Genomic DNA, 16590 nt, shown 5'->3' with positions numbered 1-16590 from the left:
TTCCGCGCTGTATCTCTAAACTAAACAAAGGGGGACCCAGCTTGGGAGGGGGGGGGGGGAGGGGCACCAAAAACAACGAGGGACACGGCATGGGGGGAGGGCGGCCAAATCGAAGAGGGACATAGTGTGGGGGGGGGGGGGGGCCGCCGAAAACAAAGAGGGACCCAGCGTGGGTGGGGGTCGCTGAGAACAGAGGGACTGGGTGGGGGGAAGGGGAGGAGAAGGAAGAGGGACATATTGAATAGTTCTGCAACAAGGGACACGGCATGGGGGGAGGGCTGCCAAATCGAAGAGGAACATAGTGTGGGGGGGGCAAGAACAAAGAGGGACCCGGAGTGGGTCAGTACGGCTGAGAACAGAGAGACTGGGTGGGGGGACATGGAAGTGGGACATATTGAATAGTTCTGCAACATTGTTGGCGCCCCCTTTACGTGGCGACTCTTGCATACTTCCACTGTACGTAAACGAAGAATCTCACTGTACCAAGTACATGCAACAATAAAGCATCAATCAATCAATATATATTTATGCTCACATTTTGATATACGTTCGTTCAGGAATGTGTTCCATTCATCAAACTCATTTCGTACTATGGTGATGTACCTCACGCCATCTACCTGGTTCTGAGGTTCCTCCCCCATGGTCAGATTTTTTATGTGGCTGCAGAAGCTGTTGATTTTCTGGCAATTAAATCACAAGTTTTGTGAAGGTACCAGCACACGCATGTAGAAAACAGAAAACATTAACCAATAAAAAGTCACCTTTTGCAGAAACAAGGAACTGCAGATGCTGTTTTACGATGGAAAGACACAAAGTGCTGGAGTAACTCAGCAGGTCAGACAGCATCTGTGGAGATCATGGATAGGTGACTCTTCGGGTTGGGACCCGTGTCTCAACCTGGAACATCATTTATCCACGTTCTCCAGGGATGCTGCCCGACCCGTTGAGTTACTCCAGCACTTTGTGTCTTCCCTGGGTCCTGACCCAAAACATCACCTATCCATGTTCTACAGGCTCTGGGTCTGTATTTGAATTTGAATTAATTTGAAATTTGAAATAATTTGAAATAATTTAATTGCCACACAACCAAGGTCGGTGGATTTGGGTTGCCAGCAGCGGTACAATAATAAAGAACACAACCACAATAAAAATTTTACACAAACATCCACCACAGCATTCATCACTGTGGTGGAAGGCACAGAGCTTGGCCAGTCCTCCTCCATTTTCCCCCGTGGTCGGGACCACCACCCTCCACAGCCGTTGCTGCGGGTGTCCAGATGGTAAGGGACAAAGTCAAAGTCAAGGTGAGTCCAGGATCGGCTCTTCCCAACCAGAGACCGCGGCTTCAGGCTGGTGTAGGCCGCAGGCCGGCGGTCAAAGTTTTAAGGTACCTGCCGTGCCGCAGCCGGAAGCACCGCAGTCTGCAGGGCCGGTGGTCGAAGCTCCCCTCCAGGGGAGATGATAAGTCCATACCGCGCCCGCGGTAGAAGACGGCCGCGGGCCGGTGGTGGAAGCTTCTTCCCCCGGGTCCTCCACGAGGGATCCCGGGCTGTAGACGCCGCACCAGCTGGAGTTCTGCAGACCGCGGCTTCAGGCTGCCGGCTGCCGCGGGCCAGCGTAACGGAGCGCTCCCATCCAGCGAGGTCTCACCCGCTCCGCGCCGAGAGTCCACGCTGTGCCCGCCGCTGAAGCTCCGGGCGCGTCTCCGGGAAAGTCGGCGCCGATCCATGCTGTTAGGCCACGGGGGAGGCGACCTGAAAAAGTCGCCTCTCCATGGAAGAGGCGGCCGAAACGGTTTCCCCCTTACCCCCCCCACACCACCCCCCCCCCCCACACATAACACACAAGGAAACATTAAAAACACACTTTTAAACATACTAAAAAAATAAAAAAAGTTGAAAAAAAGACGGACACGCTGCCGACAGGCTGCTGCCAGTGCAGCGCCCCCTACCTCGCTGTACTCGCTGGAGTTAAGAAGGATGAGGGGTCTCCTCATTGAAACTGACCGAATAGTGAAAGGCTTGGATGGAGTGGATGTGGAGAGGATGCTTCAACTGGTGGGAGAGTCTTGGACCAGAGGTAATAACCTCAGAATTAAAATGACATTCTTTTAGGAAGGAGATGAGGAAAAAAATATTTAGTCAGAGTGGTGAATCTGTTGAATTCTTTGCCGCAGAAGGCTGTGGGAGGCCAAGTCAATGGATATTTTTAAGGCAGTTAGATTCTTGATTAGGAAGGGTGTCTGGGTTTATGGGGAGAGGGCAGGAGAATGGGATTAGTTGGAAGAGATAGATGATCCATGGTTGAATGGTGGAGTAGACTTGATGGGCCGAATGGCTTAATTCTGCTGCTAGGACTATTACCATTATTATTTATTTATTTTTTATATGAATGTGTGTGTGTATATACGCACTGAACGTTTTTCATAATCTGTTGTGCTGCTGTAAGAATTTCATTGTCCTATCTGGGATATGTGGCAATAAAACACTCTTGACTCTTGTTGACTTATGAACATGGAACATTGTGCTGGAGTAGGTGGTGGTGGTCAGTATTTCCACTCCCAGAATCGGAGGGAGATCAAGACGGGAAGGCGAAGGGCTGTATTTTCAGAGCCTACGTCATCATCAATGCAGCTTGGACCACATGCAGCGGCTGAATGTTGAACTACACCCTGGGGGGTAAATGCCCACTTTCAGATTGGCACCGTTTTTACATACTTTCCATGTGTGACCAAATGTTAGCGTTTGAAGGCTCAGGGCCTGTACTCACTGGAGTTTAGAAGGCTGAGGGAGGGAATGGGGTAAATCTCATTGAAACCCACTTTGAATTCATTTCACTCCCATCCTTTGGTCATTCCAGTGACTCCTCAGATTTGAAATTTGACCTGAAATGTAACTTTTGGCAGCAAACCTGCCCTTCGACGCAGGGGAATGAAATGGCAGGCTGTACACGGTTGCAGCCTCGCTTACCCCCTGTATGTTGCTGTGGAACAAAGCAGACTAAACACAGCCATGAAACAGAGAGGGCCTTACCTCGATTAAGAATGTTATTTGCTCGGGGTAAGAATTGGGGACTGCGTGGCTGTACTTCTTGCGGGTTTGCAGCGACTGGTTCAGCATGGTTTCTATTTGATTTCGCAACTGAGGCAATGATTTCTTGAAAAGACAGATTAAGCAAGGGTTACTATTTTGAAAGTGTCTATTCTAGTGATCACCACTGCAGTTTACTTCCCAGCTTATTCCACAATCCCATGAACCTACCTACCTATTACAGAGCAAACCCAGAGAGTTTTAAATGTCAATGCAGTACTTTTGAACAAAGATTGAAAACAAAACAAAAATTCAGAAGAAACAAAACAACCATTATCGCACGTCAGCAATCTATTGGAACTGAGGGATAAATGCTGTCCCGAACTTAGGGCACCATGGTGGCGTAGCGGTAGAGTTGCTGCCTTACAGCGTCAGGGACCCAGGGTCGATCCTGACTGTGGGTGCTGTCTGTACGGAGTTTATACATTCTCCCTGTGATCTGCCTGGGTTTTTCTCCGACATCTTTGGTTTCCTCCCACAATCCAAAGACGTAAAGGTTTGTAGGTTGAATGGTTTGGTATAAATGTACATTTTTCCCAGTCTGTGTGTACGAGTGTTAATTTGGGGCGATCGCTGGTTGGTGCGGACTCAGTGGGCCAAGGGGCCGGTTTCCGTGCTGTATCACTAAATGAAACTAAACTTTGGAGCGTAATACTTACTGTAACTCACCTGTGAACCTGTCCACTTGGTTTAAGATCTTATTTGAAAGATGGCATCTTTGGACAGCAACAATATCTCAGTGCTGACCAAGGAACTATGTTTAGTTGAGTTTAGAGATACAGCACGGCAACAGGCCCTTTGGCCCATCGAGTCTACGCCGACCATCGACCACCCGTCCACACTACTTCCACGTTATCTCACTTTCTCATCCACTCCCCACACACTGGGGGCAATTTCCAGAGACCGATTAACCCAAAAACGTGCCCGTCTTTGGGATGTGGGAGGAAGCTGGAGCAGCCGGAGGAAACCCACGAGGTCACAGGGAGAAGATGTAAACTCCATTCAGACAGCACCTGAGGTCGGGATTTCAGGTTTCCAGGTCACAACACCAAAAATATGTCTGCAGTTTATCCCGGAGAATTTCCCAAGAGCGCTGGAGTTAAATAAAACCAATTTTATATATACTAAGGTAGACAAAAACCTGCGATGGATAGTGAGGTCAAGAAATGGTAGGGAAATGTCGGAAATGGTCTAGGTGTATTTGAGTGCTGGATGGAAGTTAGTGGTGAAATGGATGAAGTCAGTGAGTTGTGTGTGGTTGCAGGAGGTAGCACCAATGCAGTCGTCGATGTAGCGGAGGTAGTGTTTGGTGATAGGGACACGGTACGTCTCGAACAAGGATTGTTCGACGTGCCCATGCGTGCTCCCATAGCTACGCCTTATATTTGTATATATCCCAAAGTTACTGAGAGGCCTCAAGACGAACATTGCTGAATTACTTTAAAATGCAGCTGATCAGCACAACCCTGACGTCAATGAAAATGGAGGTTGTTTTTATAAAGTAAAACTTACATTAATGTGGTTGACAAGTTCCTTTGTAAGCCGAAAGGCCAAATTTGGGATGCCTGCCTTTCCGTCCTCCAAAAGTGGCCTAGTTATTAAAATTGTGAAAAAAGAGAATACCTTGGTCAAGGTTGAAACATTGCGTGATATTGGCAAAATAATAATCAAACAATTTTACACGGAAAACAATGCGATGCAAAGTTGATGCAAAGCGAACTTCCAAGGGCGGCACTGTGGCGCAGCGATAAGAGTTGCTGCCTTGCAGCGCCAGAGACCCGCTGGGTGTCAGGGATTATGGGGAAACAGCAGTAGAATCGGGTTAGGAGAAAGAGATAGATCAGCCATGATTGAATGGCGGAGTAGACTTGATGGGCCGAATGGCCCATTTCTACTCCTATCACTTCTGACCTTATGAGAGCCAAGTTCGACCACGACTACAGGTGCTTTTATGTACGGAGTTTGTACGTTCTCCCCGTGACTAGCATGGGTTTCCTCCCACACTCCAAAGACGTACAGGTTTGTAGGTTAATTGGCTTGGTATAAATGTAAATTGTCCCTAGTGTGTGTAGGATGGTATCAGTGGTCAGTGCTGACACGGTGGGCCGAAGGGCCTTTTTCCTTGCTGTATCCCTTAACTAAACCAAACTTGGGTGTGAAATTTGACTCAATGGCGCATGTTGTCCTGGGACTGCAAGGTAACTATTTGGTGCAGGTTGATATGAAGGTCGTTTGCACATGTAACTGGGAAGTGCTAAGCATGTTAGGTGTCTACCATCTGCACAATCTGCCATCTACACTTCACTTAATGGAAAACAAGTTTTCATAATTTACCGAAATTGTTCGTGGTCTTCAAAAAATTCCTTTTCCTTTGCGATTGCGTCCACCAGTGATATATTTTCATTGATGTCGTTCTGGCCACGACACTTAACGATCATGTATCCCTTCTCCAGCTCTACTGTCAGGTTCTTCACAATGTCAACTACGTTCTTCTCTGTTCCTTTGTCCACCAGGTCAGGTTTGGTCAAAATACCTTCAAATTTAAAAGTAAAAAGGGAAAGATGATGGAATTAATTTGCTGCCAATGATTGGTAGTGGTGGTGCCAGAAATTTTGAAAATTATAAGGAAGATGGTATGGAACTATATTTGTCACATGTACTGAGGTACAGTGAAATTCATTTTTTGTATACAGTTCAGTACAACATAAGCAGGGTGGCATGGTGGCACAGGGGTAGAGTTGCTGCCTTACAGCACCAGAGATCTGGGTTTGATAGTGACTACAGATGCTATCGGTATGAAGTTTGTATGTTCTCCCCGTGACCGCGTGGATTTTCTCAGAGACCTTCGGTTTCCTCCCACACCCCAAAGACGTACAGGTTTGTAGGTTAATTGGCTTACTATAAATGTAAATTGTCCCTAGTGTGTGTAGGATAGTGTCATTGCGCAGGGATCGCTGGTCGGTGCGGACTCAGCGCAGGGCCTATTTCTATGCTGTATCTCTAAACTAAATTAAAAGAGCCAAGGACAACATAGTGGGGGTCAATGATGGTAGATGCTGGGGATGAACACTGGGAGAAATAGGGAACCATCTTCTTTAATGTTGTTCCTTCCAGGCTAGGCCTGTCTCATTGTACTCTCAAGGTCTGTGTTAAACAGTACAGTTTGTTCCATATGTGGAAAGGAACTGCAGATGCTGGTTTTTACCAGACATAGGCACAAAGTGCTGGAGTAACACATTGGTAGACAAAAATGTTGGAATAACTCAGCAGGTGAGGCAGCATCTATGGAGCGAAGGAAATAGGCAACATTTCGGGTCAACATTTCAGACTGATGTGAGGGTGGGGGGCGGCGGAAAGAAGAAAGGAAGAGGTGGAGACGGTGGGCTGAGGGAGAGCTGAGAAGGGGAGGAGAAAGTAGGGACTACCTGAAATAAGAGAAGTCAATGTTCATACCACAGGGGTGCAAACATCCCAAGCAAAATATGAGGTGCTGCTCCTCCAATTCACAGTGGTCCTCACTCTGGCCATGGAGGAGGCCCAGAACAGAAAGGTGGGATTCGGAATGGGAGGGGGAGTTGAAGTTCTGAGCTACCGGGAGATCAGGTTGGTTATTGCAATTTGAGCGGAGGTGTTGGGCGAAGCAATCGCTAACCCTACGCTTGATCTCACCGATGTAGAGCAGCTGACATCTAGAGCAGCGGATGCAATCAAAAATAAACATTGGGGGTGATGTACGTTACGTTGAGGGCAATAAAACTGCTCAGGAAATAGGGTTGTGTAGGAGAACTGCAGATGCTGCTTCACACCGAAGATAGACATAAATACTTGAGTAACTCAGCAGGACAGGCAGCATCTCTGGAGAGAATGAATGACGTTTCAGCTCGAGACCCTTCTTCAGAATCAGGGGAGAGGGAGTTACAGAGATAAGGAAGTGTAAAAGATCAAAAGAGATGCAGTTCAAGGGAAATGTTGAAAGATCATTGTTACCTACGTGAAGGTGACAACAAAACAAATAGAGACACAAAGTAATCAGAGGGACAGTCAGACTGGTCAGAGAACTGGGAAGGGGGAGGGAAGGAGAGGGAAAGGAAGGGTGACTTAATGTTAGAGAAGTCAAAATTCATACTGCCGGGGTGAAAGCTGCCCAAGTGAAATATGAGGGTTTGATCCTCCAATGTGTGCTGGGCCTCACTCCGACAATGGAGGAGGCCCAGGACAGAAAGGTCGGATTGGGAATGGGAGGGGGAGTAAAAGTGTTAACAACCGGAAGATTAGGTAGGTTTAGGCAAATTGAGCGGATGTGTTCAGCGAAACAAATGCCAAGCCTGTGCTTGGTCTCGCCGATATATAGGAGTCCACACCTGGAACAGCAGATACAGTAGATGAGGTTGGAGGCGGTGGAAGTGAACCTCTGCCTCACTTGAAAAGACTACCCAGCACAAATTGGAGGAACAGCACCTCATATTTCTCAGCTGGGCCCCAAGTAAAGCCAGATTCAGGGTGTGGGTATAACACAAAATTTCTTCCTACAACAGGGTCCAAAGATTGACTTTGAGGAGAGCAGGAATTGAGAGAAAAAGTTTGAAGCAACTATCACAAGGTGGTTTGTGGTTTTAATACAAGTTGCAAGAGAAGTTAGATGAATACACAAGAGAAAGAAGTAGCCTTTATTTTATTTAATCCTTGAATTATACAATGGTTTATAGCAAATGCAAGGGATTTTTTAAAAGCAGAGATAGATTCTTGATTAGTACGGGTGTTAAGGATTATGGGGAAAAGGCAGAAAAATGGGGTTAGGAGGGAGAGATAGATCAGCCATGATTGAATGGCAGAGTAGACTTGATGGGCCGAATGGCCTAATGCTGCTCCTATCAGAACAGCATCAAGGGGTATGGGGAGAAAGCGGGAATGGGGTACTGATTTGGGATGATCAGCCATGATCATATTGAATGGCGGAGCTGGCTTGAAGGGCCGAATGGCCTAATCCTGCACCTATTTTCTATGTAGCACTTATGACCTTCTAAGTGACATTCCATGGTGCTTTAGGGATAGTGCAAGGGAGATGCCACTGAGGCCTACTCAAAATACGAAGCCTACTCCAGGCCACTGTGCCTGTGTTGGGTACCTGGGTGAAGGGGAAGTGGAGTGAGGAAGGGTATGCAATTACCCAAAGTTCTGTCTCCAGTAGGGTCCACTTCCTGGGCCATTTTCAGTGCTTCTGTGGTTGCTATGTCGACGTTACAAGGCACGACCACAAGGTTAACTGTCTCTTGTTTCTGAATAAACAATCTAATGAGTCTCTTAATCTGGAATAAAGCAGACCACACAGTTATAGAACCATGAAGAGGTTGACATCTACACATAGTAAAGGCACAAGTACTTCAGGCACAAGTGCAATGGACAACAAAACAATTATCATTTTGCTTTTACAGAGCATTACATTTAACTTTTGCCAAACTCAATGCAGTGGCAGCTTTAAAGCTGCTTGATGTATTTATACGGATGTATAATCAGATGTATAGTGCGGCCATGGTGGCACAGCGGTAGAGTTGCAGCTCTTGCCGTGCCGGAGACCTGGGTTCGATCCAGACTACGGGTGCTGTTTGTACGGAGTCTGTACGTTCTCCCCGTGACCATGTGGGTTTTCTCCGAGATCTTCGGTTTCTTCCCATGATAATTGCTCGTTTCTAAGCTTCCCCCCAGTCTAGTTTCAATAAAAACACTGAATCGAGCACTTGAAACAACTAAATTTTATTTTACCAAAAGCGCGTCAGATCACACACTGCACCTATCCCACCGCGGGTTCGATCCTCGCGTCTGCCTGTTCAAGCCCTCTAGGCCTTGCTCAGACAGAGGCACCACAGAAGTTCACGCAGTCCCGAGTGCTCTTCCAGAAGATCGACGCTGAGCCTCATGGTCGCGGACTTTTATAAGTCCCGGGACCTCGAGGGGCCGAACAACATGGGGGTGGTCTCTCAATAACCCAATTACAGATATTGATTAACCCCATACTTAACAGGCATTTCCCTAACCCAATACATTGTATTCACAACGGACTTTGAGAGGAAGTCAACGTGGAAATATTTACCCTGATTTACAGAAAACCCAGACAAGGCTCAACACCTCATCCAATCAACACTTGGCAAAGTCATACTTTGCAACATTATTTACATACACAAGGTGTATGTCTGGTTTACAGCTATCCAATCCATTCTATGCACTTTGCACCAGATTGACAGGGTTTGCAGAGCTTCCCATTCTTTGCTTGCAAATTGTTTCTAAGCTCCAGACACTCTGGCACCTCTTAGACTTAGAGATTAGACTTGTCGCACAGGATGTTTAGCATATATTTTGGATAGAAGATTCCACAAACAACAATGGGGTAACTCTTCCAGGGATGTTTTCCCAAGCAATTGTGAATTCAAGCCATTATATAAAAATACAATCCCCTTACCTGGTCTCCGATATCTTGGGGCTGGTTACCAACGGCGACTCGGGCGATACCCGGCAGGTCTATCAGAGTCAGGTCAGGGACATTGGTGGATTCAATTTCAAGGCTGATTAGTTCATGGCTGATTCCCACTCCCTTCCCTGCAATACTGTCCTGGGCTGAAAACAGGAAAGAAGTGAAAACATATGAAGTCAGATGTTCTGTCGTCCTCAAGTTGACAGCAGGGTCAAGCAGAAGACTCGCTTGTTCCAGGGTCCCTGGTGAAGGCTTTTACTGGGATACTGTGTTCCAGTTCTTTGGTGTGGATGAATTCGCTACGGGTTTACCGATATAACCAGCCAGACAGGATAAGGTTATAAGTGATAGGAGCAGAACTAGGCCATTTGGTCCATCAAGTTTGCCATTCAATCATGGCTGATCTATTTCTCCTTCTGAACCTCATTCTCCTGCCTTCTCCCCATAACCTGACACCCGCTCTATTCAAGAATCTGATCTATCTCTACTTTACAAACATCCATTGACTTGGCCTCCACAGCCTTCTGTGGCAAAGAATTCCAGATTCACCAACCTCTGACTAAATAAATTCCTCCTCATCTCCTTCCTCAAGGAACGTCCTTTAATTCTGAGGCTCTTCCATCTAGTCCTAGACTCCCACTAGTGGAAACATCCTCTCCAAATCCACTCTACCCAAGCCTCAGTAATCGGTATGTTTCAGTGAGGTGTCCCCCCCCCCCCCCCTCCCCCTCCCCCTCCCTCATCCTTCTATACTCCTGCGAGTACGGCCACAAGGCCATCAAACGTTCATCATAAGAAGTTAATCCACTCATTCCTGAGATCATTCTTGTAAACCTCATCTGGACCCTCTCTAAGGCCAGCATATATTTGCTCAGATATGGTGCCCACAATTGCTCACAATGTGACTTCAACAAGAAGAGAGCACCAGTGATATGCAGCAGGACTGTCTTACAAAATAAAATGTTTCAGTACACTTCTAGTGATAAACAGAATTGTGTTTGGTTAGATGTTTTATTTGAACTAAACTTATTTGGCCGAGTGTAGGATCAAAATCACAATAAGGCACGTCAAATATGCTCTTTGTAACCGTTGTTTAATATTAAGTACTTGATTACAAGTACAATCGAAGTGTAAATTGGTCGCTAGAAGATGCATTTGATGGAATGACTGGCATTCCTAAGGGACACATATCAAGGTCCCAATTTCTCCAGAATGTTTTAAATAAACCAAAGCAAAATTATGAATTTTCAAATGGTTGAAGGTTTAAATTTTCTTCATTTAGGAAAATGTGTATTAAAACAAAAAGCAACTTTGATGTATGGTTAGTAGTTGGTTGCGATTACATTTAGTGCATGAAATTGTTAGCAATCTTTCAAAACTAATCTTTGCAGCGTTATATTTAAATCCCAATTCATCATTCATCATCAATCCACAACCTGTCTTACACAGCAATACTTTGGAACATACCTTTGAGAATTGCTTGTTCCACCTCAGCTGCACTACTGAGTTTGTTCGAATAACCATTGTAGCTGATTTTCCCCTGCCAAACATTTGCTTTTTTGACATTTCTTAACTTCAATTCAAGTGGGCATCTTGTTACAATTCCTGTCGCAATAAAAATGTTACCAGATATGTCATTATAGAAGAGAATCATTTTGAGAGATATTGTCAGAACAAACCAGTGCAGCCAATAATAATAATAATCAGATTTTAATCTATTCATAGAAACATAGAAAATAGATGCAGGAATAGGCCAGTGAATTGGACTCCACTGCCTTATGTGGCAGAGAATTCCACAGGTTCACAACTCTCTGGGTGAAAATGTTTTTCCTCACACTATCTGCATTAAAAGACCATCTTAACAGAACAATAAGTTAATCCGATGATAGAAAATAATGGTACTTGTACAATTGTATTATCATTTATTGTATATTTATTTGTGTGCTACTGCATTAATGGGCCTCTTAAGCTGCAGCAAGTTAAGAATTTCACCGTGTAGGAAGGTGCAGATGCTGGTTTACACTACAGATAGACAAAATATGTTGGGAGTAACTGCAGGACAGGCCGTATGTGTAGACGGAGTGCTTCTCCAGACGGAGTTTACATGTTCTTCCCATGACCTGTGTGGGTTTTCTCAGAGATCTTTGGTTTCCAAAGACATACAGGTTTGCATTTTTCTTGACTTGGTATAAACGTAAACTTCCCCCGAGTGTGTGTAGGATAGTGTTAACGTGCGGGGGATCGTTGGTCGGTCCGGACTCAGTGGGCCAAAGGGCCTGTTTCCGTGCCGTAAGCTAAACTATTAGTGTCTAATTTAATTAAGATGGCTTATAACCATTCCCACCTTGTGGTGCCCAAGCCTGTTTTGATGAGGTAGACTTTCTGTGTGCCTTTGCAGTGTTACCTTTGAACACAAAGGGATATAAATTCCTAAACAATGTATTATTGACTCCAACAGTCTCTTACCACTCCCTCTGGGAAAGGCCACTCCTGAGAGCGCCTCCAACACTGAGCTCTTCCCAGAGCTCTGGTCACCAATCACTGCAATGGCTGGAAGTCCGAGATCCTTATCCACACCAAATCCTCTCAGAGAATCAATGAGATCAATGCATGGTCGTACCTCCCGCTCGTATTGAATGGACAATGGGGTATCCATTGCCTGGAGAGAGAGAGAGATAGGACATAGAAACATAGAACATGAAGGCCAACATTCCATTAGCTTTCTTCACTGCCTGCTGTACCTGTAAGCCAACTTTCAGTGACCGGTGTACAAGGATGCCCAGGTCTTGCTGCACCTCCCCCTTACCTAACCTAACCCCATTGAGGTAATAATCTACCTCCTTGTTTTTGCCGCCAAAGTGGATAACCTCACATTTATCTATATTATACTGCATCTGCCACGCATCTGCCCACTCACTCAACCTGTCCAGGTCACCCTGCAACCTCCTAACATCCTCTTCACAGTTCACACTGCCACCCAGCTTTATGTCATCCGCAAACTTGCTAGTGTTGCTCCTAATTCCCTCTTCCAAATCATTAATATATATGTTAAAAAAAGTTGCGGCCCCAACACCGAGCCTTGCGGCACTGCACTCGCCACTGCCTGCCATTCTGAAAAGGACCCGTTCACTCCTATTCTTTTCTTCTGGTCTGCCAACCAATTTTCTATCCATTTCAACACCCTACCCCCAATACCATGTGCTCTAACTTTAGTCACCAGTCTCCCGTGCGGGACCTTATCAAAGGCTTTCTGAAAGTCTAGATACGCTACATCCACTGGCACCCCTTCATCCATTTTACTTGTCACATCCTCAAAAAATTCCAGATGAGTCAAGCATGATTTCCCTTCCATAAATCCATGTTGACTTGGACTAATCCTTTCACTGCTATTCAAATGCCCCATTATTACCTCTTTAATAATTGACTCCAGCATCTTTCCCACCACCGAAGTCAGGCTAAATGGTCTGTAATTTCCTGTTTTCTCTCTCGCTCCTTTCTTAAAAAGTGGGATAACATTAGCTATCCTCCAATCCACAGGAACTGATCCTGAATCTATTGAACACTGGAAAATTATCTCCAATGCGTCCACCTTTCTAGAGCCACCTCTAGTCCTAAAGTTCTAAAGTCCAGGGGATTTATCGTCCTTCAGTCCGATTAGCCTTCCCAATACTATTTCTCATCTAATGAAAATGTCTTTCAGTTCCTCTACCCCCCTTAGATCCTCTGTCCTCCTGTACATCTGGGAGATTGTTTGTGTCTTCCTTCGTGAAGACAGATCCAAAGTACCTATTCAACTCTTCTGCCATTTCCTTGTTGCCCATACTAATTTCACCCGTGTCTGCCTTCAAGGGACCCATATTTGACTTTGCTACTCTTTTTCCTTTAACATATCTAAAGAAGCTTTTACTGTCCTTCTTTATATTCCTGGCCAGCTTCCCTTCGTACTTCATCTTTTCAGCCCGTATTGCCCATTTTGTTTCCTTCTGATGTCCTATGAAAGTTTCCCAATCCTCTGGCTTCCGGCTACTCTTTGCTGTGTTATACATCTTTTCTTTTAGTTTTATTCTATCCCTAATTTCTCTTGTCAGCCACAGTTGCCTCCTACTCCCATTAGAATCTTTCTTCCTTTTTGGAATGAAATGATCCTGTGTCTTCTGGTTTATGCCCAGAAATTCCTGCCATTGCTGTTCCACCATCAATCCTGCTAGGATCCCATTCCAGTCTACCTTGGGCAGCTCCCCTCTCATGCCTTCATAGTCCCCATTGTTCAACTGCATCACTGGCACTTCCGATTTAACGTTCTCCTTCTCAAATTGCAGATTAAAACTAGTCATATTATGATCACTGCCTCCAAGCGGTTCCTTTACCTCGAGTTCTCTTATCATATCAGGTTCATTGGACAACACTAAATCCAGAATTGCCCTTTCTCTGGTCAGCTCCATTACAAGCTGCTCTAAGAATCCATCTCTGAGGCATTCTACAAACTCTCTTTCTTGGGGTCCTGAACCAACCTGATTTTCCCAGTCTACCTGCATATTGAAATCTCCCATCACCACAGTGGCATTACCTTTGTAACATGCCACTTTTAACTCCTGCTGCAAATTACACCCTACATCCGGGCTACCATTTGGGGGTCTGTACATAACACCAATTAGTGTCTTCTTGCCTTTACAATTCCTCAACTCAATCCACAGTGACTCTACCTCGTCAGTCCCTATGTCTTCCTTCGCAAGGGACTGAATTCCATCCCTCACCAGCAGAGCTACCCCCCCCCCCCCCCCCCCTCCTCCTCTGCCCACCTGCCTGTCCTTTCTTCCAGAACTGAGCAAATCTACCATTTAAGTCATTGGTGAACCTTGGACAATCCTTGATTGGACTTGGCTGGCTTTACCTTGCACTAAATGCCCAATCATGTATCTATATGCTGTGAATGACTCGATTGCAATCATGCATTGTCTTTGTGCTGACTGGTTAACATGCAACAAAAAGATTTTCACTGTACCTCGGTGTCCTTCTGCAAGCCAGTCTTTGTGGGGCTAGTACAGTCTCCATTATGGACCGGAATGTCGCGAGGACCATTGGCTACTTTTGCTGGTAAAAATTCCTCCATGGGAAGATGATTTGCCTGTGCCAAATATGTAATTTTCTCTCTCTCCTAAGATAAAAAAAAAAGCAACTTCATAGCTCTACATCCAGTCGCTGATGTTGACCGACCATCAAGCAAGTCTAGTCCACATTTCATTCCCCCCATTTTTAATGATGAAGACTTCTCTGGCAAGACCAGCATTTAATGCCCATCCCTAACTAGCTGCAGACTTTCGAAGATAGACACAAAACCCTGGAGTAACTCAGCTGAAGCAAAGGAATGGGTGACGTTGTGAGTTGAGATCCTTTGTCAGATTTCTTCTTATCGAGTCCACACACAAGATTAGAAGTTGTTCAGCCTATTCTTGTGTGTGGACTCGATAAGTCCACTTCTCGGCATCTGCATACAATGGTGTCTGTCTTGTACTTCTCGTGGTGGTGGAAAGGTTGGTGAAAACAGGGCCGTGACGTGAACGCTCTTTCCTTGACCCTGATGACAGAGGAGTGGGCGGGAAAGAGATGGAATGTAGTCGGAGACAGTAAGACTGGTAGGAGAACTGTGATGGAGAGAGAGGGAAAGCAAGGACTATTTGAAGTTAGAGAAGTCAAGGTTCATACGGCTGGCGTGTGAGCTACCCAAGCAAAATATGAGGTGCTGTTCCTCCAATTTGGGCTGGGCATCACTCTGACAATGGAGGAGGCCCAGGACAGAAGGGTCAGATTGGGAATGGGAGGGGGAGTTAAAGTGCTGAGGAACCAGGAGATCAGGTAGGTTAAGGCGGACTGAGCGGAGATATTTAGCGAAACAATCACCGAGCCTATGCTTGGTCTCCCCGATATACAGGAGTTGACACGTGCAACAGCGGATACAGTAGATGAGGTTAGAGGAGGTGCAAGTGAACCTTTGCCTCGCCTGAAGACTTTTGGGGTCCTTGGATGGAATCGAGCGGGGAGGTAAAGGGACAGGTGTTGCATCTCCTGCGGTTGCAGGGGAAAGTACCTGGGGAGGGGGTGGTATGGGTGTGAAGGGACGAGTTGACCAGGGAGTTATGGAGTGAACTGGCACCCTGATAACAGACCACCCTGGTCTGTTATCCCCATTAACAATTTGGATGACAATGTAGTTAACATTGCTAAGAGATTTGCAGATGACACCAACATTGGAGGATTATCGGACAGTGAGGAAGGATGTCTACGTTTACAACAGGATGAAGATCAGTTGTGATGGTAGATCAAGGAATGGCAGATTTAATTTAACACTGGCAAGAGCGAGGCATTGCACTTTAGCATGTCAAACAAGGGCAGGGCTTGCACATTGAATAGCAGAACCCTGGAGAGTGTTGTAGAACATAATAGTAAGATTAAACGAGAACTTACCAGTTTGAAGTTGATCTTTATTTTATGAGGAGTTACGTTGAGGGACTGCGTGAAGAAGACCCTGTCCAGGCGCACACGCGTCAATCTTCAAAGCAGCGGTGTGAAATCACAGATGATAATTACCGAAGCATAGACAAACATAACTTACAGTTGATCTTTATGAGGGTGGGAGCGGAGGGCACGTAGTCCCTCAACGTAAAATTAAGATCAAACTTCAAACTGGTAAGTTCTCGTTTAATCTTACTATTTTACTTCGGTGTCACATGAGTGACTATGTGAAGATTTTAAAGCTTCTGTGATTTCATGCCGTAGATTCAATCCAGGCATCTCACTGCATTGATTAACTCTAAATGAGTGAAAACAATCAATAATATACAACCATAACATTAATGTAATCAGTTACTGGTTTTTATTTATCATAACAAACATATTTTTGTCCCCTTTTTTTTTATCACCGGGGAACATTTAATACTGAATCCAAAACAACACCACCAAATACACCAGGGTCTGTAATCTCTTTATGGTAATACTTGTGAAACATCCGTTCACTTGCCCATCCTGCGGCCACGAGGA

The 16590-nt window shown here is 45.5% G+C and overlaps 1 protein-coding gene across 1 annotated transcript in view; it reads right to left on the bottom strand.

Moving 5' to 3' along the window:
• LOC116980362 (interferon-induced GTP-binding protein Mx3-like) overlaps positions 1 to 16590 on the bottom strand; it is a 43989-nt gene that overhangs the window by 11058 nt on the left and 16341 nt on the right. The window contains exons 2-10 of the mRNA XM_033032518.1: positions 14558 to 14710; positions 12022 to 12214; positions 11023 to 11160; positions 9544 to 9698; positions 8257 to 8395; positions 5424 to 5622; positions 4602 to 4680; positions 3033 to 3155; positions 536 to 680 (exon numbers count right to left, since the gene is read on the bottom strand). Of these exons, the coding sequence (XP_032888409.1) occupies positions 536 to 680; positions 3033 to 3155; positions 4602 to 4680; positions 5424 to 5622; positions 8257 to 8395; positions 9544 to 9698; positions 11023 to 11160; positions 12022 to 12214; positions 14558 to 14665 (1279 nt within the window). The 5' untranslated portion in view covers positions 14666 to 14710. The remainder of the gene's footprint in view (positions 1 to 535; positions 681 to 3032; positions 3156 to 4601; positions 4681 to 5423; positions 5623 to 8256; positions 8396 to 9543; positions 9699 to 11022; positions 11161 to 12021; positions 12215 to 14557; positions 14711 to 16590) is intronic.

This window comes from Amblyraja radiata, chromosome 14 (genome assembly GCF_010909765.2).
Source record: "Amblyraja radiata isolate CabotCenter1 chromosome 14, sAmbRad1.1.pri, whole genome shotgun sequence".
Lineage (NCBI taxonomy): Eukaryota > Metazoa > Chordata > Chondrichthyes > Rajiformes > Rajidae > Amblyraja > Amblyraja radiata.
The sequence above is the reverse complement of the archived record's forward strand: the minus strand, read 5'-3'. Positions and strand labels throughout refer to the sequence as shown.